Source organism: Ochotona princeps, chromosome 1 (assembly GCF_030435755.1).
Source record: "Ochotona princeps isolate mOchPri1 chromosome 1, mOchPri1.hap1, whole genome shotgun sequence".
NCBI lineage: Eukaryota > Metazoa > Chordata > Mammalia > Lagomorpha > Ochotonidae > Ochotona > Ochotona princeps.
Window position 1 is genome coordinate 25042398 of NC_080832.1, and position 22010 is coordinate 25064407.

The 22010-nt window shown below is 40.6% G+C and overlaps 1 protein-coding gene across 6 annotated transcripts in view; it reads left to right on the plus strand.

The window, feature by feature from the left end:
• Positions 1-22010, plus strand: part of REPS1 (RALBP1 associated Eps domain containing 1) — an 86424-nt gene that overhangs the window by 40437 nt on the left and 23977 nt on the right. For 5 of the 6 annotated variants that reach the window (XM_058670200.1, XM_004587274.3, XM_004587271.3 and 2 more), the window contains exons 2-8: positions 3377-3500; positions 8769-8965; positions 9092-9245; positions 10343-10467; positions 10975-11137; positions 11402-11465; positions 12779-12933. In XM_058670200.1, coding sequence (XP_058526183.1) covers positions 3377-3500; positions 8769-8965; positions 9092-9245; positions 10343-10467; positions 10975-11137; positions 11402-11465; positions 12779-12933 — 982 coding nt within the window. The remainder of the gene's footprint in view (positions 1-3376; positions 3501-8768; positions 8966-9091; positions 9246-10342; positions 10468-10974; positions 11138-11401; positions 11466-12778; positions 12934-22010) is intronic. The other variant, XM_058670265.1, reaches the window with a different exon arrangement.

Sequence of the window (22010 nt, forward strand, 5' to 3'; positions counted from 1 at the left end):
AGACTCGCACTGGAACCTAGGCATGCTAATGTGGATTATGCGCCTCTTTAATCACTAAACTAAACTCTTACTTGCAATTTTTTTCAGTAGTCAACAACAAAGGAGGAGTGGGAAAACACCCAACTTGTTTTTCATTCCAAAAACATTACAGTCTGGTTGGATTTATTAATCTTAATGAACCATCTAGGAAAGAAAAATATAAGAGCCTTTCTAAGAATGCTAAACCCAAAAAACCATAAAAAGGGGAGAATAAGAAAGACATAATTATTGTGTAATACTTGTAAAATCTTGTACTACTGAAATAGGTTGGAAAAGAGTGCTGCTCATGCCACAGACCTAGGAAACAGCAGCAGGTGCAGCAGCATCTGGCTTCTGCCATAGTCTTCAGCTTGGTCACTTCTGGTTCCATTCCCTACCCTGTGCAGTCATGCTCCCTGTTTCCCTGCCTGTTGGAGGCATATCTTGAGGTAGGGTTGGTGCCCAATAGATTATCACAGAATGAATGATTTCCCTGACCACCCATAAGTAAATATTCATAATGTAATAAAACCTAAAGACTAACAACCACTTTAAAGGCAGTAGAGGCCATGTTGAGTACTTCTCAGGAAAAGAAATGTAAATGACTAACAAATTAAACAAATAAATTAACAAATAAATTAAAACCTGACCCCCTTCTTGAATAATTCCTCCTCATCTCTGTCTCTCTCTTTTGAGTTTTTGAATTGTCAATCAGCATTCTTCTAAAAACTTTTAATTAAGAGAGAGAGCACACTCTCCCCATTGCTCTCCAAAATACCTCGATGGAACCTAGGCGCTGAGAAATCAACCAAGGCCTCCCACACTGGCCAGTAACCCGTTTGGAGTCATCACTTGCATTTCCCAGTTTGCATTCATAGGAAGCTGGGTTTAAAACATGGAGCTGGGACTTGAACCCAGGCACTCTGATATAGGATTTTGGCATCTCTGCTATTGTCTTAACCATTGTGCCAGAACCTGCCCCTACCAACTCATTTGTTTCTTTCTTCAGGTTATTTATTTATTGGGTCAGACACAATGGTACAGTGACTAAATCCTTGCCTTGCACGCATCAGGTTCCCATTTGGGTGCCGGTTCATATCTCAATTGCTCCACTTCCCTTCCAACTTCATGTTTGTAGCCTGGGAAAGCAGTGGATGATGGCAAAGATGTGGGACCCTGTACCTGTGTGGAAGATTGGGAGGAAGCTCCTGGCTTCGGATCAACTCATCTCCAGTGGTTGTGGCCACTTGGGGAGTGAACCAGCAGATAGAAGATCTTTTTGCTCTCCTCTATGTTAATCTGATTTCCCTTTCCAATAAAAATGAAATAAATCTTTTAAAAATTGATTACTTAATTAATTTGAAAGACAGAGTTCAGAAACAGAGGAGAGAGAATGTTACTGGTTCACTCCCCAATTGGGGCTGGACCAGCCAATAGCAAGAACCCAGAACTCCATCCTAGTTTGCCATGTGGGTACCAGGGTCTTAGGCAAGTTTCACTGCTTTCCCAAACACATGAGCAGAGAAATTAGTTGAAGTGGAACAGTTGAGATTGCAACTAGTGCCTGTACTGGTATTGTGAGTTGCCTGACTCTGCACCCCAACTTCGATCCCTACCAAAGGTTTCTAATCATTCCTTGCGTAGCTCCCTTGATTGTGAACAAGCCTTTGTGATCTACTTGCTCATCTCCTTTTATGTAACATATACCTGACACTTGTTGGGTACTTTGTTTTATAAGCAAGAAATGTTAAGGTGAGCAGCGATACCCCGAGAGATGTGGGGGGGCGGTAGGAAAAGGTAGAGATGGGGCCAAAAGCGCAGGAAATGCTTGCACTGCCAGCAAGGCTCTGGGTGGCCTGCCTTTGTTGCCTCTCTTTTCCTCATGGGTTCTTCACTTGTTTCTAAACTTTCTTGCCCATTGAAATTTTCCCAAAAGTGTGGAAACAAGAATTTTTTGTAGTACTGGTCAATCCAAACAAACAAATAAAAAAAAGAAACCCACCACAACAAAAGCAAAAAACTTTTCCCTCTGTGTACTTCAGCAAGTGGTCATTGTTTTACTACATGGCTGAGTCACTGAAAGGTGTCTTTTTGTTTTGTTCTGTTGCAAACTGTAATGACTCTTCTTCAGACTGAATACCACAACATCAAATCATTTTCTTCCTTTTGAGTGTTTTGAGGAAAATGAATAAGTATGCCTTCTTTTTTTTTTTTTTTAAAGATTTATTCATTTTATTACAGCCAGATATACAGAGAGGAGGAGAGACAGAGAGGAAGATCTTCCATCCGATGTTTCACTCCCCAAGTGAGCCGCAAGGAGCCGATGTGCGCCGATCCGATGCCGGGAACCTGGAACCTCTTCCGGGTCTCCCACGCGGGTGCAGTGTCCCAATGCATTGGGCCGTCCTCAACTGCTTTCCCAGGCCACAAGCAGGGAGCTGGATGGGAAGTGGAGCTGCCGGGATTAGAACCGGCGCCCATATGGGATCCCGGGGCTTTCAAGGCGAGGACTTTAGCCGCTAGGCCACGCTGCCGGGCCCGTATGCCTTCTTTTTACCAGAATTTGTATTTGAGAATATGTGACAAAAATATTGGATCTGTATTTTGTTTAAAAATGAATTTATCATGCTTATATAGTAGAAATCCCTTCTAGCTTTTGCAGTGATTCTTTAGTTTGATAACCTTGAATCTTCATTCTCGAGTCCGGTACTTGCATGTACTAGCCAGTCTCAGATTACTTGATAAAGTGGCCAGAATGCCTCAGTGTGTTTTCTTAGAAGTTTTCATGCTTAAAGAAAAAAGACAAGTGACTCAACAATATAATCACATTAAATACAATTAAATACCAAATCAGAGAATGATCTCACCTGATAAAATTAGTAGAATATTGATATAGTTTAGAAATTTGTATTATGTGGAAAAACTATATACCTTGTTTTCATAGTTTAATGTATTCTCCTCAGCATTTTCTCATATTTTTATGACTGTTACTTTAAATGGTCATATAGCAAATAAGCCATGGTCACATGGCCCTGTTGTAGTGCAGTGCTTATGACAGTCTAGATGGTATAATGTTTCAAAATGTAACTTTTAGGAAAAAAAATTCCAATATTTAATGGAATTCCAAATTTTAATGGAAAACCTGTGCCTTTTGTTTCCCAAACATGATCCTGAAACTTGGGGAAATTGGTTTCATATTTTTTTTAATATATATATATATATATATATATATTTTTTTTTTACCATATAGTGGATATGTTTTGAAGACATTCTGAACAAGTGGAATAGCTACTTAGTTTTGGGTAAAGAATTTCTATTATAAATCTTAAAGTTAACATTGTGTCTGATTTTTTTATAGATTATGGAACTTTGTGGTGCCACAAGACTTGGTTATTTTGGAAGAAGTCAATTCTACATCGCTTTGAAACTAGTAGCTGTTGCCCAGTCTGGTTTCCCATTGAGAGTGGAGAGTATAAATACAGGTAAGTATAGAATACTCTAGCAAATATAATCAAAATAGTCTTCTAATTACCAATCAAATAAGGTTAGTAGAACTTTTTAGTGTCTCTGATTTAGGCAATTATGACCTTGAATGAAATGTTATGACTTTATTTTTACTACCTTGCATTTTTCATGTGAAAATATTAGAAAAATATGTTTACCTCGAATATCTTATAACTTGATAATTCCATGTCCTGTACATTTGATGATATGTATGTGTGTGTACACACAAATGTTTAATTGGCAGTTTTGGTGAATTCACTAAAAATTGCTCCTGCTCCAACAAGAAGTGGGAGAAATATTGTACAGGGAACGGTGCAGCCTCAGCATGGTATCACAGGAGGTGGAGAGTGGTGGGCCATGAGCGGGGCTATGGAAACTATTGTGGAAATCTAACATAAGAACCCAGACCTGGAACTTAATGGAGGGAGAGGCACAAGTGACTGCAAACAAAGAGTCGTGTACCAACCACAATAAGTGTAATCGAATTGTAGACCTGTGGGTGATAGAGCTTAGAAAATTACCCCAAGGAGAAGAATCTGATAACCAGAAGTGCAACAACCAAGAGCAAAAGAAGAGACAGAGGCACAATGAATATTACTGAAGACTCCCCTGCAAAAGAGCAAAAGCCTTTGCCAGCCTCAGAGTTAACTGAGGTAGACATCAAGAAAATGGGGGATACAGAATTCAAAACACTTGTTATAAAGCTTGTTATCAACAACAAGAAGCATGTAAAGCAGGCATTCAAGGAATTCAAGGAATATGTCACACAGGAAATGAATCAAATGAAAGCTGATATATCAGAAATGAAGAGTACAGTGGAGCAAATTAAAAGCACAGTGGAGAGTCTCCAAAACAGAATGAAGGGGTCCCGGCATGATAGCGTAATGGTTAAGATCCTCGCCTTGAATGCGTCAGGATCCCATATGAGAACCGGTTCTGATCCTGGTGGCCCGCTTCCCATCCAGCTCCTTGCTTGTGGCCTGGGAAACCAGTCGTGAATAGCCCAATGCTTTGGGATCCTGCACCTGTGTGGGAGACCTGGAGGAAGTTCCTGGCTCCTGGCTTCGGATTGGCACAGCACCAGCCGTTGTGGCCACTTGGGGAATGAATGAATCATCGGATGGAAGATCTTCCTCTCTGTCTCTCCTCCCCTCTGTACATTTGCCTTTCCAATAAAATAAATAAATCTTTTTTTTTAAGAAAAAAAAAAAAAACCAGAATGAAGGAGGTGGAAGAAAGAATCTCAGAATTGGAAGGTATTTCCTGTAACCATGGGGAAACAAACAAAAAGCTGGAAGCAGAGCTTGGTCAAGCTAAAAAAAGTATTCAAGAATTGAAAGATACTATTAAGGGCCCGGCACCGTGGCCTAGCGGCTAAAGTCCTCGCCTTGAAAGCCCCGGGATCCAATATGGGTGCCAGTTCTAATCCCGGCATCTCCACTTCCCATCCAGCTCCCTGCTTGTGGCCTGGGAAAGCAGTTGAGGACGGCCCAATGCTTTGGGCTCCTGCACCCGCGTGGGAGACCCGGAAGAGGTTCCAGGTTCCCGGCATCGGATCGGCGCGTACTGGCCCATTGCGGCTCACTTGGGGAGTGAAACATCGGATGGAAGATCTTCCTCTCTGTCTCTCCTCCTCTGGGTATATCCGGCTTTCCAATAATAATAAAATCTTTAAAAAAAAAAAAAAGAAAGAAAGAAAGATACTATTAAAAGACCCAATATAAGAGTTATGGGAGTCCCAGAAGATGCAGAAAGAGAAGCTGGGTTTACAACTGTATTTAATGAAACAATAACAGAAATGTTCTCTAATCTAGAGAAACAATTGGGAAACAATATCCAGAAGGAGAGGCACAGAACTCCCAACATAGTTGACCAAAAGCAATCTTCACCAAGACACATGATAATCAAGCTTTCTACAACTGAACATAAAGAAAAGATCCTTAAATGTGCATGTGAAAAAAATCAGTTGATACATAAAGGAATGCCAATTAAACTCACAGAAGACCTCTCACAGGAAACTCTACAGGCCAGAAGAGAATGGAGTGACATATTCCAGATTTGAAAAGCAAAAGATTGTTGGCACAGGATAATATACCCAACAAAGCTTTCCTTTGTTTTTGAAAATGAAATAAAATTCTTCCACAGTAAAGAAAAGTTAAAAGAATATGCCTCTTCCAAACCTGCCCTACAAATGATATTTAAAAATGTTTTGACAGAGAGGAGTAGCGCCTACCAAACCAAAGGCAAAGGGGAAGAAGATCCCAGTAACATAACAACAGAAGACTAAATCAGTGAATAACCCATGCTAAAATGATAGGACCAATTTACCACCCATACATATTAACACTGAATGTAAATGGCTTAAACTCATCAGTCAAATGTCATAAATTAGTAGACTGGAAACATCTTACCAAGAAAGATTAGCAGAAACTCTATCTCATGGATTTTTATGATTTTTTAAAATTTTATCTCTTCAAAACTCTTCCTCATTAAATTCTTCACTGACTCATAGGTCATACAGTAGCATGATTTTCTTCAACAAAGGTTAATGATTTTCATGTCCTCAGCGGCACATTAGTCATTCAGTAGCATGTTATTTAACTTCATGGCGTTTTTAATGTTTTTCTTCCTGATGTTGACTTTGCTTTGTGGCTTTTCGTTTAAGGGGATGTATAGTAACTGTAATGGAGGCTTCATATCCAGAGGTGAGGATACAATGTAGTATGCATTTCTACTTCCAGATTAAAGATGGACTCCCAGTGAAACTCTTTCCTATATCTTGACAATAGAAAGCTAGACTCTCTGCCATTGTCCATGCCTGCAATGATGGACATTTGACTGTTTATGAAGAAATATACTATAGTAATAATGTAGGGGAACTCGGTGGTGGGAGGAGGGATTTGGGAAAGGTGAAAAGGAAATCCCAGGGCCTATGGAAGTATATCATAAAATGATAACAATAATAATAATGAACAGTAAAATGTAAAAAATAGTGTCACCTTATAGGTATCATTCTTTTCTGTTTGTGTTTTGAAAGATTTACTTTTTAAATTTTACTTGGAAAGTCATAGTTACAGAGATAGGAGAGAGCTTTCATCTGCTGGTTTAGTCCCCAGTGACTACATCTGCCAGAGCCGGGAGCCAGGAGCTTCTTCCAGGTCTTCCATGTGAGTGCAGGGGCCCAAGGACTTGGACCATTCTCCATTACTTTTCCAGTCCATAAGCAGGGAGCTAGATGTGAAGTGAAGCAACCAGGACACGAATCAACACCCTTATGGGATCCCGGCGCCACAGGTAGAAGATTAGCCTGTTATAACACCACGTTGGCCCACAGGTGTCATTCTTTACAGGAAGAATTTGGTTTTTAGTTATTTGCAGGCTTGTTGGTGTGAAAGAAGATGAAAGTTCTGTAAAAATAGACACACAAATGCGGAAGTTTCTATCATTGTCATAGGAAACAGAAAGTAGGGCCAAAATTGCTATGTTGCCGCCTGTAACACCATTATCCGACATGGGCACTGGTTCTAGTCCTGGCTGCTCCAGTTTATCTATGTATGTATGTATGTATGTATGTATGTATCTATCTATCTATCTATCTTAAATGTTTAGTTAGATTTTATACAATCCCGGCCTGGCACCCCCAGCAGCCAACAGGCTGCTGGAAGTTTTAACCGCCAGACCCCAAGTTTACTCCCTCCCCAGTCCCATCCACTGTGCAGTGATGGTGGCGAGTGGGGCCTGGGCCTGCCCAGCTCTCCAGACTTCCCTCTTCGGTGTACTCACCATGAAGGGCTGGCTGCTCCACTTTTGATCCAGTTCCCTGCTAATGTGCCTGGGAAAGCAGTGGAAGATGACCCAAGTCCTTGGGCCCCTAAACCCACAGAGGCGTCCCGAAATTTGTTGTTCCTGGCTTTTGCCTGGCCTAGCCCTGGCCATTGCAGCTGCTTGGGGAGTAAGCTGGTGAATGGAAGATTGCTTGTCTTTCCACCTCTTTCTGTAAGGCTGCCTTTCAAATAAATAAGAGTAATATTTCTAAAAGGAAAAAAACCAAAAATTTAAGTTTTTTTGTGTAACAATTTTTATAAATAAGATCCAGCTTTTTATTGTGTATCTCTGGATTGCATTCTTCCCAGAGCAGAGAACTGACTTTATTAGTAGGCCATTTTTAATTCTTACCCATGTAGATCCATGAGTATGAGGAGTCTTCAAAAAGTCATGGGAAAAACATGTACCATGAAAAGGGTATATCTGGATTTCCTAAATTTTTTTTGCGTCAAATATGTACTTACTTTTTAATTGCAGTTTTTCCGTAAGCTTGTTGAAGTACCTCAGTACTGAATCAGCTTGTTTCCCACTTCATGTGGATTTTCTGAAGATGAATGGAGGCGAGCCTACTACGGAAGGATGTACATTTTCCTCTGAAAATGAGTTTGTGTCTGTATTGTTATAGTCTAAAAGTATGAGTTAAGATTAACTTGCTGAGAAGTACTCAGTTTTTTTTTTCTGATTGAACAGAATGTAGAATATCTCCAAGAGGCACAAGCTAGAGAAAGTATGGATTGAGGGAATGCTTTTGTCAATGACCTTTGTAGACTAAGAAAGGCAGTTTGAGGAATTTCTACATAAAAATGTGTAAATTACTCTAGTCTCAAGGTTATTGGCTCATTTGGTGGTTTACTTAGAGCTCTGGAATCTTGTTGTACAGAAACCTTTTGGGTAAAAAGGAGTAGGCGTTTGGCACAGCACGGAAAATGTCAGATCTCTGCATCCCGTATTGGAGGGCCTGGGTGCCAACCCCAGCTCCACTTCTAATTCTAGCTGCCTGATAGTGTGAAATCAAGGCCAAGACCTTGGGTCTCTGCCGCCCATATGTGAGACCCAAATGGAGTTCCCAGGTCCTGGCTTCTGGGTTGACCAGCCCTGTCTGTTTCAAACGTTTGGAGAATGAACAGCTGAACAGCAAATAAAAGATCTCTGTCTTTGTTCTTCCTGTTAAATAAAATTTTAAGTGAAACAAGTTTCAGGGGCTCTAATCTGACAATTCGAAATCTGAAGTGTGTTGAGATGACATAGAAAAAGTTTCAAAATTTGGAGCATTTTGGATCCATATTTTCGCACCAAGTAGTAATAGTCAGTATAATGTAGGCAAATAGTGGAAATTTGAAAAAACTCAGGAATCTAAAGCAGTTTGGTTTCTAAACATTCTGGATAAAGGACATTAATTTGTCATTATTTTTGTTTGACAGTAAAGGATCTTCCTTTGCCAAGATTTGTTGCTTCAAAGAATGAACAGGAATCTCGTCATGCAGCCTCCTATTCTTCGGATTCTGAAAATCAGGGGTCATATTCTGGTGTTATTCCCCCACCACCTGGCAGGGGTCAAGTGAAAAAGGGATCCGTCAGCCTTGATGTGACCCAGTCTCGTCCACCTGCAGACCAACAGGTAAATCATGTGATGCAATTGTGATCCCATGTCCTGGTTGAGAATTTAATTTAGCACCAAGACATTTATTGGTGCTGTAGTAAATAAAAGAGGTTTCCTTAACATTTCTGGCCACGCCCTTTCCAGGAACCCGCCTCCCCAGTGGTTTCACCGCAGCAGTCCCCACCAGCCTCTCCACATGCGTGGCGCAAGCACAGCCGGCATCCCAGCGGGGGCAGTAGTGAGAGGCCTCTGGCAGGACCTGGGCCTTTCTGGGCTCCTTTTGGTGAAGCACAATCAGGTATTTGGAAATACTTTACATGTAGTAGTGATTTAGGTTTGCAAGTGGAAGGAAACCTAAAAATATTATAGCTCTTAATTGTAAGGTAACTTAGAAAGAAGCAAATGCTAACCATGGAACTATTTTAAGTTCTTACATGGCTTTGAAAAGTGAGTTATGTCTACTGCTTGGGCAGAAATTTATCATACCAAATGATCTAATGCTAAAATGAGTAATTATTGCCCAGGATGTTAGGTATGTACGAGGATTATATAAATTTTAGTATTGACAAGGAAAGTGTAAAATAATTAAAAAATCTCAATGAGCTATAGTTTTAAAATTAAAACATTCTGTAGTTGTGATATTTCTTCAGAGTCAGAGTTTTACAGAAAGCTTTGGGATTAGAAGTGCAGTTGTGGGGAGTGGGGTGCTGAAGCCGCTCTGGGATTGATAGGGGCCGTTGCAAGGTGGCAGCTGGCCCAGGGCCAGGAGGCGGAGTGGGTCTCGCCAGCAGGTAAACAGGAAGTCACAGGGATAGGCTAATGCTCCCACTGTGATTACTGGCCTATCACTTAGCGCCAAGTGGACCCACAGGGAGAAGTGATTGGTGGAGAACTATATGAAAGTCTAGGAGGACGACAGGGGACAGATGAAGGACAAGATGGACGGGATGGACGGACGAGAAAGATTGGGGGACAGGAATAAGGATGGAGGGATAGAAGACAGGATGAGGGAGAAGAAAAACGGGCGGGAGGAAGGGTGCCGGAGAGAAAGTAGAAAAGAGGGATACAGACAGAAGCAGCAAAAGCAGGACGGAGAGACGGGGCCAAGAACGGAGAAATGCAGCTGAAAGTACGGAAGAAATATGGGAAGAAGGGTGGCAGACAGAGGGCTGGAGAAGCGGCAGAGGAAAGCTTAGACCAATTGGGACAGCGGAGAGGAGATAAGGATTTAAACTCAGCTGCTTTTGGCAGTGAGGGGTTCGGTTGTGGTTCCGGCGTTTCCCAGACCCGCAGAGTATGACTCGGCATTTTAGTGTCGCCGCTGCTGGGCGGCTGCGACATGCAGTGGATTGTCACAGTCTTAGGAGAGTGAGCGTTTGCCCTGTCTCCCTTTAGGTCCTTCCACTGGCGATGCAGTGTGGTCTGGGCAGTCCCCTCCTCCACCTCAAGAAAACTGGGTCAGTTTCGCAGATACTCCACCAACCAGTACTCTCTCACCCATGCATCCTGCTTCTGTCCAGGTGTGACATTTTATTGGTATTGCATTTTTGTTTGCTTCATTCAGAGTGCTACTGCAGTTATTGTTTTTATATTTTACTGTTGCAAACTTGCTCTTTTTCTTTTACGAAAAACTGCAAAACTATGATTTTTGTGCATTTTTTTTCAAGTGTGCTGTCATTGGAATGCTTTACTTAAGGGTTTGATTGATTTTGTTTCAATTTGTAGTTCCTCAGTAAAGTTTTTAAAGGTTTCTGCATCTGGGAATTTGCTTGCTTGGCTTTCTTAGCACATTTCTCGTGACTTTGTGTTGCTTGCATAATTGATATCATTTTACATGTTTACATAATCATTGTGAAAAATCATATCCAATAGCCTGATTGTAACAAATATGTGGTTTGCTGACGCCTTCTTTCATGTTGAATGTCCACATAAAGTAACTTTTACTTTCAAAGAAAAGTAACTGAGCAATCTTGGTCCATTTAATCATATAGATAGATATTGTAATGAGGAAAAATGTTTCATTACAGGACCAGACAACAGTACGAACTGTAGCATCAGCTACAACTGCCAATGAAATTCGTAGGCAATCCAGTAGTTATGATGATCCCTGGAAAATAACAGATGAACAAAGACAGTATTATGTAAATCAGTTTAAAACCATTCAGCCTGATCTAAACGGATTTATTCCAGGTGAGTTTTTAAAAACAGAAGTTTTTGATGGAACAGGACAAAGTCTCAGTTTAATAGTCCCAAAGATATAGTTTCATCGGTCATAGATTTTAATTGTGAAAGATGATTCTCAAATTATTTGTGTTGAATGGTTTATCAATCACTGGAGACCAAAAACATGACACTTTCCCTGTGAAAAAAGGTCTTGAGACTCTTAACCTTGCATTCTACTCTTCGATCTAAAAGTTCAGAATAATATTAAACAGAACTGTTTTAATATTTCAGGATCTGCAGCTAAAGAATTTTTTACAAAATCAAAACTTCCTATTCTTGAACTTTCTCATATTTGGTAAGTGTGATATATCATTAGTTGGGTAATGTGGGTTATTCCAAAGGAGTTTTCAGCTTATGCATTATGGAAACTTAAGCCATTAGACTGCCTCAAGAATGTTTTGAAGACCCCCGTACTACCTTGAAATAGCCAGCTTTTCTCTCATACTGTAGAAGTTCGTAATGTTGCTAACAGTCAATGTTTGTAATGTGCTAAAATTCTTTAAGCAATGTTAACATTATGTATGGAATAAAACCTAGGTTGTTTATACATGGTTATGTTTATCTCATTTGATTTTTATCAGGCTTAATAAATCCAAGCTATAAGTTTGAGAAGCATAGTTAATGCTTCTTTTTATTTATGTATTTAATTTTTTGAAGGTTTATTTATTTGAAAGACAATGAGAGAGAGAGAGATATCTTGTGTTCCCTGGTGCATTGCCCAAATGGCCGCAATAGGCAGAGCTGGGCTGACCCAAAGCTAGGAACCTCTTTCAAGTCTCCCATGTGGTTGCAGGGCTCCAAGGACTTGGGCCATCTCTCACTGCTTTCCCAGGTGTATTAGGAAGTTGAATCAGAAGTGAAGCAGCTGGGGCTTAAACTGGCACACACATGGGATGCCAGTCCCACACGCAGTGGCTTCACAGCTTTGCCATAACACCAGCCCCAGTGCCTTTTAAGCATAAAGTATTAAGACTTGGAATAGCTGCAATCAGATGGATACATATATTTATAGTTTATATTACTATATAGTCTCAGTTATTTTGTTGTTAGATTTTTAATAGAATGAACTGTTATCATATGATGTAGAATTAAACAGAAAGATCAAGATATACATGCTCTATATAGTTTAAAGTGGCAGTGTGGAAGTGGTGACCTCTGCGTCTAGAAGGTGGCATTGTCAGTTCAGTGGGGCAGTTTTATTTTATATCAAGCTTTGTGGTGCTCTTTGAAGCTTAAAATGTATACTACTGAATGTTTGTAAAAACCGAATGTTTTAACATTTAATGTCTTATACCTTACCTTAAATGCTTTGTATATGAGATCTTTGTGTGTGTGTGTGTGTGTGAATTTAATTACTAGGGGTTTTTGGGGCATTTTATGAAAGTTTTCAACTGTAGAGGAAAATTGAAAGTCACACGCATGATCACCTGTATACCAACCATCTGGATTCTTTATTTTACTATTTGCTAAATTATACATCTTTATATGAAATTTTCAGATTTACTGAATTTGCACTTTTGAGTGAGAAAGTAGTTTATTTTTCTTTTCTTGAGAAATGCAGGAGTTCAGCTTACGATGTGGCAATATTCATAGGAGGTTTGTTCCTAGGGAACTCTCAGACTTTGATAAAGATGGTGCACTGACCCTTGATGAATTCTGTGCTGCTTTCCATCTGGTGGTGGCCAGGAAGAATGGCTATGACTTACCAGAAAAGCTCCCTGAAAGTTTAATGCCCAAACTGATTGATTTGGAAGATTCAGCAGGTAAGACTGGAAGCCGCTGGGCATGAACACTTGATTCTGGAAGTTAAATCAAGAAAGATGTTAAGACTTAGCTTAATAGTGTGGCCATTTCGTCGAGCACATTGATTTGCCTTAAAAATAGATGTATAAGCAGAATTTATTGTCTTTTTCAGTCACCTTTTACAAATAAAGAATAAGTTTCATTTTATACTTGTGACTTGTTGAGTTTTGAAGAGCTTTAATTGCAGTATAGTCTTCATTTTTTTTTTTTTCCGTGTTAAGTACCTTCTATTTAACTTCTCTTAATTTGTTGAAGGGAATTACCTGATTCCTCATTAGGTCTTTGCAGTCGCAGAGTTCTTTAGGACACAAACTTTTCTGGAGCCTTTAAAGTAATCTGGGAATTTGTGTTTGATTTTAGAAAATGCTATTTTCTTAACAAGAACATTTATGTTCTTATTTACTAGTAGCTTTCTTTGAAAGAAAAAACAATGTCAAGGCTAAAATTATATTGGTTTTCTTAAATTCCAGATGAACAAAGGAAGTCTGATATTAAGTTCTTAATGAGCCTTTTTAAGACCAAATGATTATCTTGGTTTTAATATATGAAATATGTATATAAATATATAAATTCTGTTTTCAGTACAATGATAGAGTTCTTAATTCTTTTATGGGGGAAGTTACAACCCTGTTTGTCATAAGAGCAGTTGTATCAGGCAGCATCCCTTTAACAGAAATGTTTATGGTATGACTTTATGATCTTAATTATAGATGGAGTCAAACACATGAAGTTACTGTCAGGAAGAGGCAAGAATCTGACTGTGCTTCTAGTTTTGCTAATTAATTAGACTGTGTCTGTGGGCAAATTCTAACCATTTAGCGTTTTTCTATATGAAACATGGGTTGTGTGCCATTTATATTTTAAGACCTGAATTGTACACTGAGTTTTACCAGCAGGTTCATTTTTACAGTGTACCTTTAATTTTTTTCTTTCAACATTTTTCTAGGAGAATCCTATGGTTTTGTGGTCATTCCAGATCTCAGTCTTGAACTGAAGTATGAAATACTTGTTAAGTAACTTGGCTTCATGTGCTTTGATTTGCTTTGTATAGCTCATCTGAGATGAAATTATGGAACCTTTAGGCTTTCAGTATTGTCGTTTTGAAAATGGGGCTTTGTGTCTATAAATGTTTAATGGATTTGTTATAATCTTGAAAACCGATAGCATGGTAATGTAAGAAAATAATTTAAATCAAACTTAGTCCTTTTTTTAAAAAGATTTTTTTTTTAACTGTAAAGTCAGGGTATTGGAGAGAGATCTTCAATCCGCTGGTTAACTCCTCAAATGGCTGCGTTAGCCAGAGCTGTGCCTGTATGAGGCTGGAAACCAAAAGCTCCTCTGGGTGTCTCATGTGAATGCAGGAGCTTCAGGCTTTATGCTGTCCTCCTGTGCTTTCCCTGGCCTTTAGCACCGAGCTGTATCAGAAGTGAGCAGCTGAGACCTGAAGCAGCGCCCCTGTTGGAACCAGGTGCCATAAGTGAAGCATTAGCCTGCCACAACATTGTGCTCCAAACTTAGTCTTTTTTTTTTTTTTGTAAGTGTTAGTTTGTACTTGAAAGGCAGAGAGATGGGAATGTTGTGTCCACTGGTTAACTCCTCAGATGCCCATCTGGTTCTAGGCTAGGCTGATAGGCAAGCTGGACAGGGATTAGGGTACTTGAACCTTCACCACTGCCTGCCATGATGCCCTTAGGAGGAAGGCTGATATGGGAAGTGGAGCCATGACCCCAGGCACTCCAGTATGGATCTTTTTTTTTTTAATAACGATTTATGATTTTAAGATTTTTTTAAGGTTTGTTTTTTATTGGAAAGAGAAAGAAAGATCCATCTGCTGGTTTACTTTCAAAGTGGCCACAATGGCCAGAGCTGAGCAAATCAGAAGCCAGGAGCCAGGAGCTTCTTCTGGGTCTCCATGTGGGTCCAGGATCCCAAGGTTTTGAGCCATCCTCTACTGCTATCCCAGGCCACAAGCAGGGAGCTGGATGGGAAACAGGGCCCCCGGGACACAAAGCAGCCCATTGGGATCATGGCACATAAAGGAAAGGATTTAGCCACTAGGCTACTGCACTGGGCCCCCACATGACATCTTTTTTTTTTTTTTTTTTATGTGACACAGTTACATAGATACTTGGGTTCTCCCCACCCCCACATGACATCTTAACCATGGTGTCCAAATATTTGTCTAAAGCTTAAGCTTTTTTCTTCTTGTAGAGACTTAACTTGATTTGGTCATCTGTTACATTGAGATCCAGGAAACTGCTTTTTTTATTATTATTATTATTGGAAAGCTGGATGTACACAGAGGAGGAGAGACAGAGAGGAAGATCTTCCATCCGATGTTTCACTCCCCAAGTGAGCCTCAACAGCCGGTGCGCGCCGATCCGAAGCCGGGAACCTGGAACCTCTTCCAGGTCTCCCATGCGGGTGCAGGGTCCCAAAGCTTTGGGCCGTCCTGGACTGCTTTCCCAGGCCACAAGCAGGGAGCTGGATGGGAAGTGGAGGTGCCGGGATTAGAACTGGCGCCCATATGGGATCCTGGGGCTTTCAAGGCGAGGACTTTAGTTGCTAGGCCACACCGGGCCCAGGAAACTGCTTTTAACATGTAATAATTGGACTTGTTTTTTCTTTATGCAATTTAAATAAAATCAGTTTCCTTGTAAACCTCTTGGTTTACAAAGAACTTCTTTTCTGGGCATTTGTGTTTTTGCCCAATTTTATACCGATAGTACTATTTGCCTATGTGTAGTGTATTGTTGCACTATAATTTTAAAGGTATCAAATCTTAGGCAATTTTTTTCTTCATCTTGACATAATATGTAGTTTTCTAGTAGAAATTATTATAAACAATTCAACCACACAATATCACATACAAATTGGCTTTGTAAATGAAAATTTTTGTAATACTGTCTTTTTAAAGATGTATTTATTTTTATTGGAAAAGCAGATGTACGTAGAAGAGGAGACAGAGAGAAAGATCTGTCTATTGATTCACTCTCCAATTGGCTGGAACAACGAAAGCTAAGCCAATTCAAAGCAAAGAGCCAGGAGCTTCTTCCAGGTCTCCCATGCGGGTGTAGGTTCCCAAGGCTTTGGGTCGTCCTCTGCTGCTTTTCCCAGGCCACAAGCGGGGAACGGGATGGGAAGTGGAGCTGCTGGGATTAGAACCAGTGTCCATATGGAATCCCGGCACGCATACAAGGCGAGGATTTTAGCCACTAGATCACCATGTCAGGCCCCTGTAATACTGTTTTTGGAGGGTGAGGTACAACCTAACCAATTGTGTGATTTTACCTATCATAAACTCTCAAGTTATCTTTTGATGCTTTGGGTCAGTCAGTATTTATAAAACGTTGTAAGTAGCTTTATTTTTAAAAGTTTTAAGTTGAGGGGAAAATTCTCAGATAGTGTTTTGGGTGATAATAGAATTTTGCTCGAGTATCTGCTTGCTGTAAAGAGCTTTCTAACTGGGCACAGGTGGTTTCTGTCTGTGGTTGCTGTGTTTATGTATCATACTGGTAGTACCCTGGAGACACTGCCGTGTGCCAGGCATATACTAAATTGCTCAGTAAACAGTCATTGGATGAACTAATGCTAAATGTATGCCATTTAAAAGTACACTTTTCTCTCTTTGAAAATACACAATCTTAAATTTGTAATGTTGGAACATAATACAATGTGACTCGACAAGTATTCTAACAGATACCTTAGAGATAAATGGGTAGTAGTTGTGACTTGAATTCTAGCTCCTTGGAGTAATAGACTAGGCTTTTCTAGGCATGCAAGCATGAAGGGGTTAATATGGATTATTTAAATAATTTATTTAAAGAGGTTTATCATAGGATTAGCTATTAGATAACAGAACTACTAAAGATCATAAGCAGAAGTGATGAAATAGAGCTGAGTCAATGTATTTACAGCAGCAGTGACTGGTAGGTAAAGTAAGTAGAAAGGGAAATTTGGGTTCTGTTATAAAGGAAAACATACAGAATTGGCAGAAATTGTTTCTGAAGATGATTTTTAAAGAAAGAATGTTTATCTTAGAAAAGCTGACCGATTTTACAGTGATACTTTTTTTCTGAGTGGAAAAAATATTGACATGCTCTGTATCTTAAATTCATTTTCCAAAGAATCTTACCTTTTGTAACAGTTGGCACTTTATTTTCAGATTGATACATAGCTTTGTCTTAAACTGAGCTACCCACGTGTGGTTAGACAGCAGCTGGATTGATTTTATTCCTTGTTTCTTAGTACTTAGCAGCATATACACGGAGTGTGTATATTTACTTTTCTGCTTTTATGTATTTCCTTGTTCATTTTAATCTGAGAGCGGAGAGAAAGAGAAGCAGAGGTTTCTTGGCCTCTGGCTTACTCCCCAGGTACCTGCAGAGGCTGAGGGTCTGAAGTCAGGAGCCAGGAACTCAGTGCACAGATCTGACTGCTGAGTCACTGCTCTGCTTGCCATCCAGAGCTGAGGCCGCACTTGGGTAACTGAGCTGGGATGCAGCCATGCTACTGGTTGCCTGGAGACCCAGAAGAGGCCACCAGGCCACACTCCTGCCCCTTCTTCAACATGAAAAAAAAAATTCTTTTGTGTTTGAGAGAGATCGATCAAGATCTCCTGGTTAATTCCCTAAATGTCCACAACATCCAAGGGCAGGCCAAGCCAGTGGCAGGAGGAAATTCCCGTTCTGAAACTGAGGACTCGAGCCATCACCTGCTACCTCCCATGGAGTTTAGTTAACAGGAAACTGGAATTGAACATGAAGCTGAAACTCAAACCGGGCTCAGATGTGAGATGCGGACATTCCAGATGGCATTTTAATTGCTGTCCCAAACGACCACCCTGCATTTTTGAGCAATTAAGTGATTGAGCCGCTGTTTTCTCTGTCCATATCATATTGCTTATTTCAGCAGTTCAGCAGTGTCTGGGATGTGGAGTGAGGGGAATGGTAGGGTGTGTTCCTTTTTTCTGCTTTATTATAAGCATTCTTTTGAAACAGATGAGAGTGTCTGTGTCATTGTTTTATAGGGGTGCCAAAGCATGCACCCTGTAACGCCTGAGAGGAACTTCCAGCAGGAATGTTTGTATAAGTCAGGGAAGAGAGGCACAGGGCACTTTCCTTGGAGAGTTGACTGAATATCTGGGTGAATTCAAGCTTGAGACCACAATGGGAAAAGCAAGTCACTGTTAGATATCTATTCCATTCATCCAAAAATGTTTGACCTGTGAAAACCTACATTGTGTTGGATACCTTTTCCATCATCAATACAACACTATCGGGCCCGGTGGCGTGGCCTAGCGGCTAAAGTCCTTGCCCTGTACGCGCCGGGATCCCATATGGGCACCGGTTCTAATCCTGGCAGCTCCACTTCCCATCCAGCTCCCTGCTTGTGGCCTGGAAGGACAGTCGAGGACGGCCCAAAGCTTTGGGACCCTGTACCCACGTGGGAGGCCCGGAAGAGGTTTCTGGTTCCCGGCTTCGAATTGGCACAGTACCGGCCGTTGTGGTCACTTGGAGAGTGAATCATTGGACAGAAGATCTTCCTCTCTGTCTCTCCTCCTCTCTGTATATCTCACTTTCCAATAAAAATAAATAAATCTTTAAAAAAATACAACACTATCACATTCTTTATTATACATCATATCATATATATGTTTTAGTTTTACTGGTTTCTTATTGATGGATTATTTTCTGCCCTTAAGTACATGTTCTCTTTTCCTCTCTGTGTGTATAACATTAGAGTCATTTCTTTCAGGATAATTGGGTATTACAGATAGCAAAACAATACAGTTGAATTACAAATATTGACAAGGATGTGCCATTAATGAAATTGGTCAGGCTAATTAGAACTACTCAAATGCTGGCGAAGACTTTGGCCAGACAAATCTAGATCATCCCTGAAGGAGGAAAACTACACGAGACTGATAGGAGAGAGAGATACCTTTCATTTGTGTTGGTTTACTTCCCCCAAATACACACAACAGCCAGGGCTGTGCCAGGTCAAGACTGGAAGCTGAAAACTTCATCCAGGTATCCCAGATGGGTGAAGTGGAAGTTGCATACCTGGGAATCAGTCTGACTCTGTGATACAGGATGCGGGCACCAAGCAGGGGTAACCTGCCACACCATGATGTCTGCCTTAGAACTTAGTTTTTAGGTTTTGGTGCATTTTTCTTAAAGACTGAAAGATCATCCAAATTCACTTTTTTTTTAATTTTTAGTACTTTTTACTTCAAGAATAATGTTGATGTTCCAAACTAGATAGAAGTCATAGTTACTTTTGCCTTGATGAAGCTATTAAATGAGATTAGAACCTTGACCCTTCAGGCCTGGCGCAGTAGCCTAGTGGCTAAAATCCTTACCTGCGTGCTCCAGGATCCCGTATTGATACCAGCTTGTGTCCTGGCAACCCTGCTTCCCATCCAACTTCCTGCTTACGCCCTGGGAAAGCAGTAGAGGACAGCCCAATGTGTGGGCGACCAGGAAGAAGCTCCAGGCTCCTGACTTCAGATGGGCTCAATTCCAGCTGTGGTGACCACTTGGGAAGATCTTCCTCTCTGTCTGTCCTCTTCTCTGTATATCTGACTTTCCAAAAAAAAAAAAAAAAGGAACCTTACCCTTCACAATCCAAAGCTTTCTGGATTTTTTTGCTGCTTGAAAGCAAAATTAGTTTTAAATCATACAACTTTGGGAAATGTATAATTGCTTTTGATGTACAAACTTATAATAATAAAAAATAAAGCTGTTTAAGAAAAGGATTATTCAGCAGACATAAGAAATCTTTTGGAAATTCATGGAGAATGTGTATTATAAAAAAGCGTGCATAGAGTTCCAAAAATGTTTTGCATGAAAATAAACTTGTTAGGCCCGGCAGCGTGGCCTAGCGGCTAAAGTCCTCGCCTTGAAAGCCCCGGGATCCCATATGGGCACCGGTTCTAATCCCAGCAGCTCCACTTCCCATCCAGCTCCCTGCTTGTGGCCTGGGAAAGCAGTCAAGGACGGCCCAAGGCTTTGGGACCCTGCACCCGCATGGGAGACCCAGAAGAGGTTCCTGGTCCCAGCTTCGGATCGGCGCGCATCGGCCCGTTGCGGCTCACTTGGGGAGTGAAACATCGGATGGAGGATCTTCCTCTCTGTCTCTCCTCCTCTCTGTATATCCTGCTTTCCAATAATAATAATAAATTCTTTAAAAAAAAAAAAGAAAATAAGCTTGTTAGTTCTAATTTTCCATGAAATTTATGAAATACCCTCATTGTTCTACACTGAATCTCCGAATTTTAAAAATATTTTAAAAACATTCTTTAAAGGACCAGTTTTCATAAACCTTGAATAAAGCTGGAATTAAGTCAAATGTTAGCATGGTCATACCGAATTGTCTCTTCTAACATATGGGAATAATTGTCTCTTCTTATATGGAAATATTTTTATAAAGTAGCCCTGGGCAGGAGGATAACTGTCACAAGTGATTTGGCCTGTGTTCTTTTTCCACCCTGATGCTCTGATGGTGTTGGGGGCTGAGTAGAGCCCTCAGGTGCGAGGTAGGCTCACAGTAGGATACCAGGTTGTGCACTGTGTTGGACCAGAGGAAAGCTGCAGCTGCTGCTGCCAGAAGGGTGCAGTCTGAAGCTCTCTGCCAGTGTTAATCGAACAAGGTAGGCAGGTCAGGGGGAGGAGCAAGAGCCATCATTTTGTTTCCGCAGAAAGCCAAACTATCCAATGAGGAAGTTGCTGCAACTATTTATTATAAATAATGTTTTCATTAGTTCTCTAAGATAATTCGGCGTTTTTCACCTAATAGTATCTGAAACCTTCCTACCTGTTACTGGTTTTTAACTCCCCTGACATGTTCTTTAAAATTTAGCTTTGGCTAGGCCAAGGCCAGGAACCTGGAACACAGCTGGGCCTTAAGTACGGGTCGCCCGCATCCTGCTGCTCGAGCCATCAGATATTGTTCCTAGGCTGTGCCTTCACAGGAAGCTGGCCTTGTAAGCAGACTGAAATGCCTATCCAGGCTGTCTGTTATGGGGTGCAGAAATCCCAACATAGTGTCTTAATTGTTGTCAGATGCCCAGCTCCACCATGGTAGTTTCATGGAGAAAATACAGGACTAAGAAAGAAACAATTTCTGATCTCAGGAAACAACGATTAATGAAAACACACTGCGATTTAATTATAAAGGTGTGCTGTCAGAGTGAGCAAAAAGGGAATAGTTCTTAGTCATGTAACAGAATGGGTAGAAGGAAAGTCTGCAAGCTTCAAACTATCAGTAGTTGAGGTTTTACGAAAATGATAGTAAAGGAGAATGTGTTTAGAAGAGTAAAAAGAAATTGAATAATTTAATTTTAATGCTAAAAGTTAGATTTGAATAGATTGAAAAGTTGACAGATGTGGTTTGCTAGAATATATTAAAGGGAAATTCAGAAATCTGAAACACAGTGCCAACATTGAATGTCAGATGTCTTCCTGATGGGGAAACTCGGATGCTGTTTTGTTCAGCTTGTCCTTGGTGAAACAGAGATGGCAACAAATAATGCAATCATGTTTTTGACATGGGTTCTAAACTTATCAAGTATTCCCTACTGACTGAAATTATATTCAAAGCCATGGAAAATTGGATTAAAAGTTTAGTGAATTGAAATTGTTTTTAAATATAATTTACAGGTATTTTAAAATAAGACGGCTGTAACTTTTTTTAATATTAGTTGATTAGGGTACAAAGGATCAAGGGATACAGGAAAGTGGATAATGCCATTGTTTCCACACTAATATCATCATTTTTTTCCACCCCTGTATCTCGGGTCAGGGGAGCAACAAAGGGAAAAGCCCCACTCAACCTCCCACCCATCCCAGGTCCCCGATGTGAGGCGCACTCCAAGGGTCCTGTTCAAGCAGTTTTTTACATAAAGCCAAGGACTCGTTCACTGCCTTTCAGCAGTGGCTTTGTCCTGAGTCCCCAGCATTGGGTCTGGCCCGGCAGGAGCACCCCCACAGCCGCCATACTGCAGGGAGCTGCAAGCCGCCCCCAACCCCAAGGC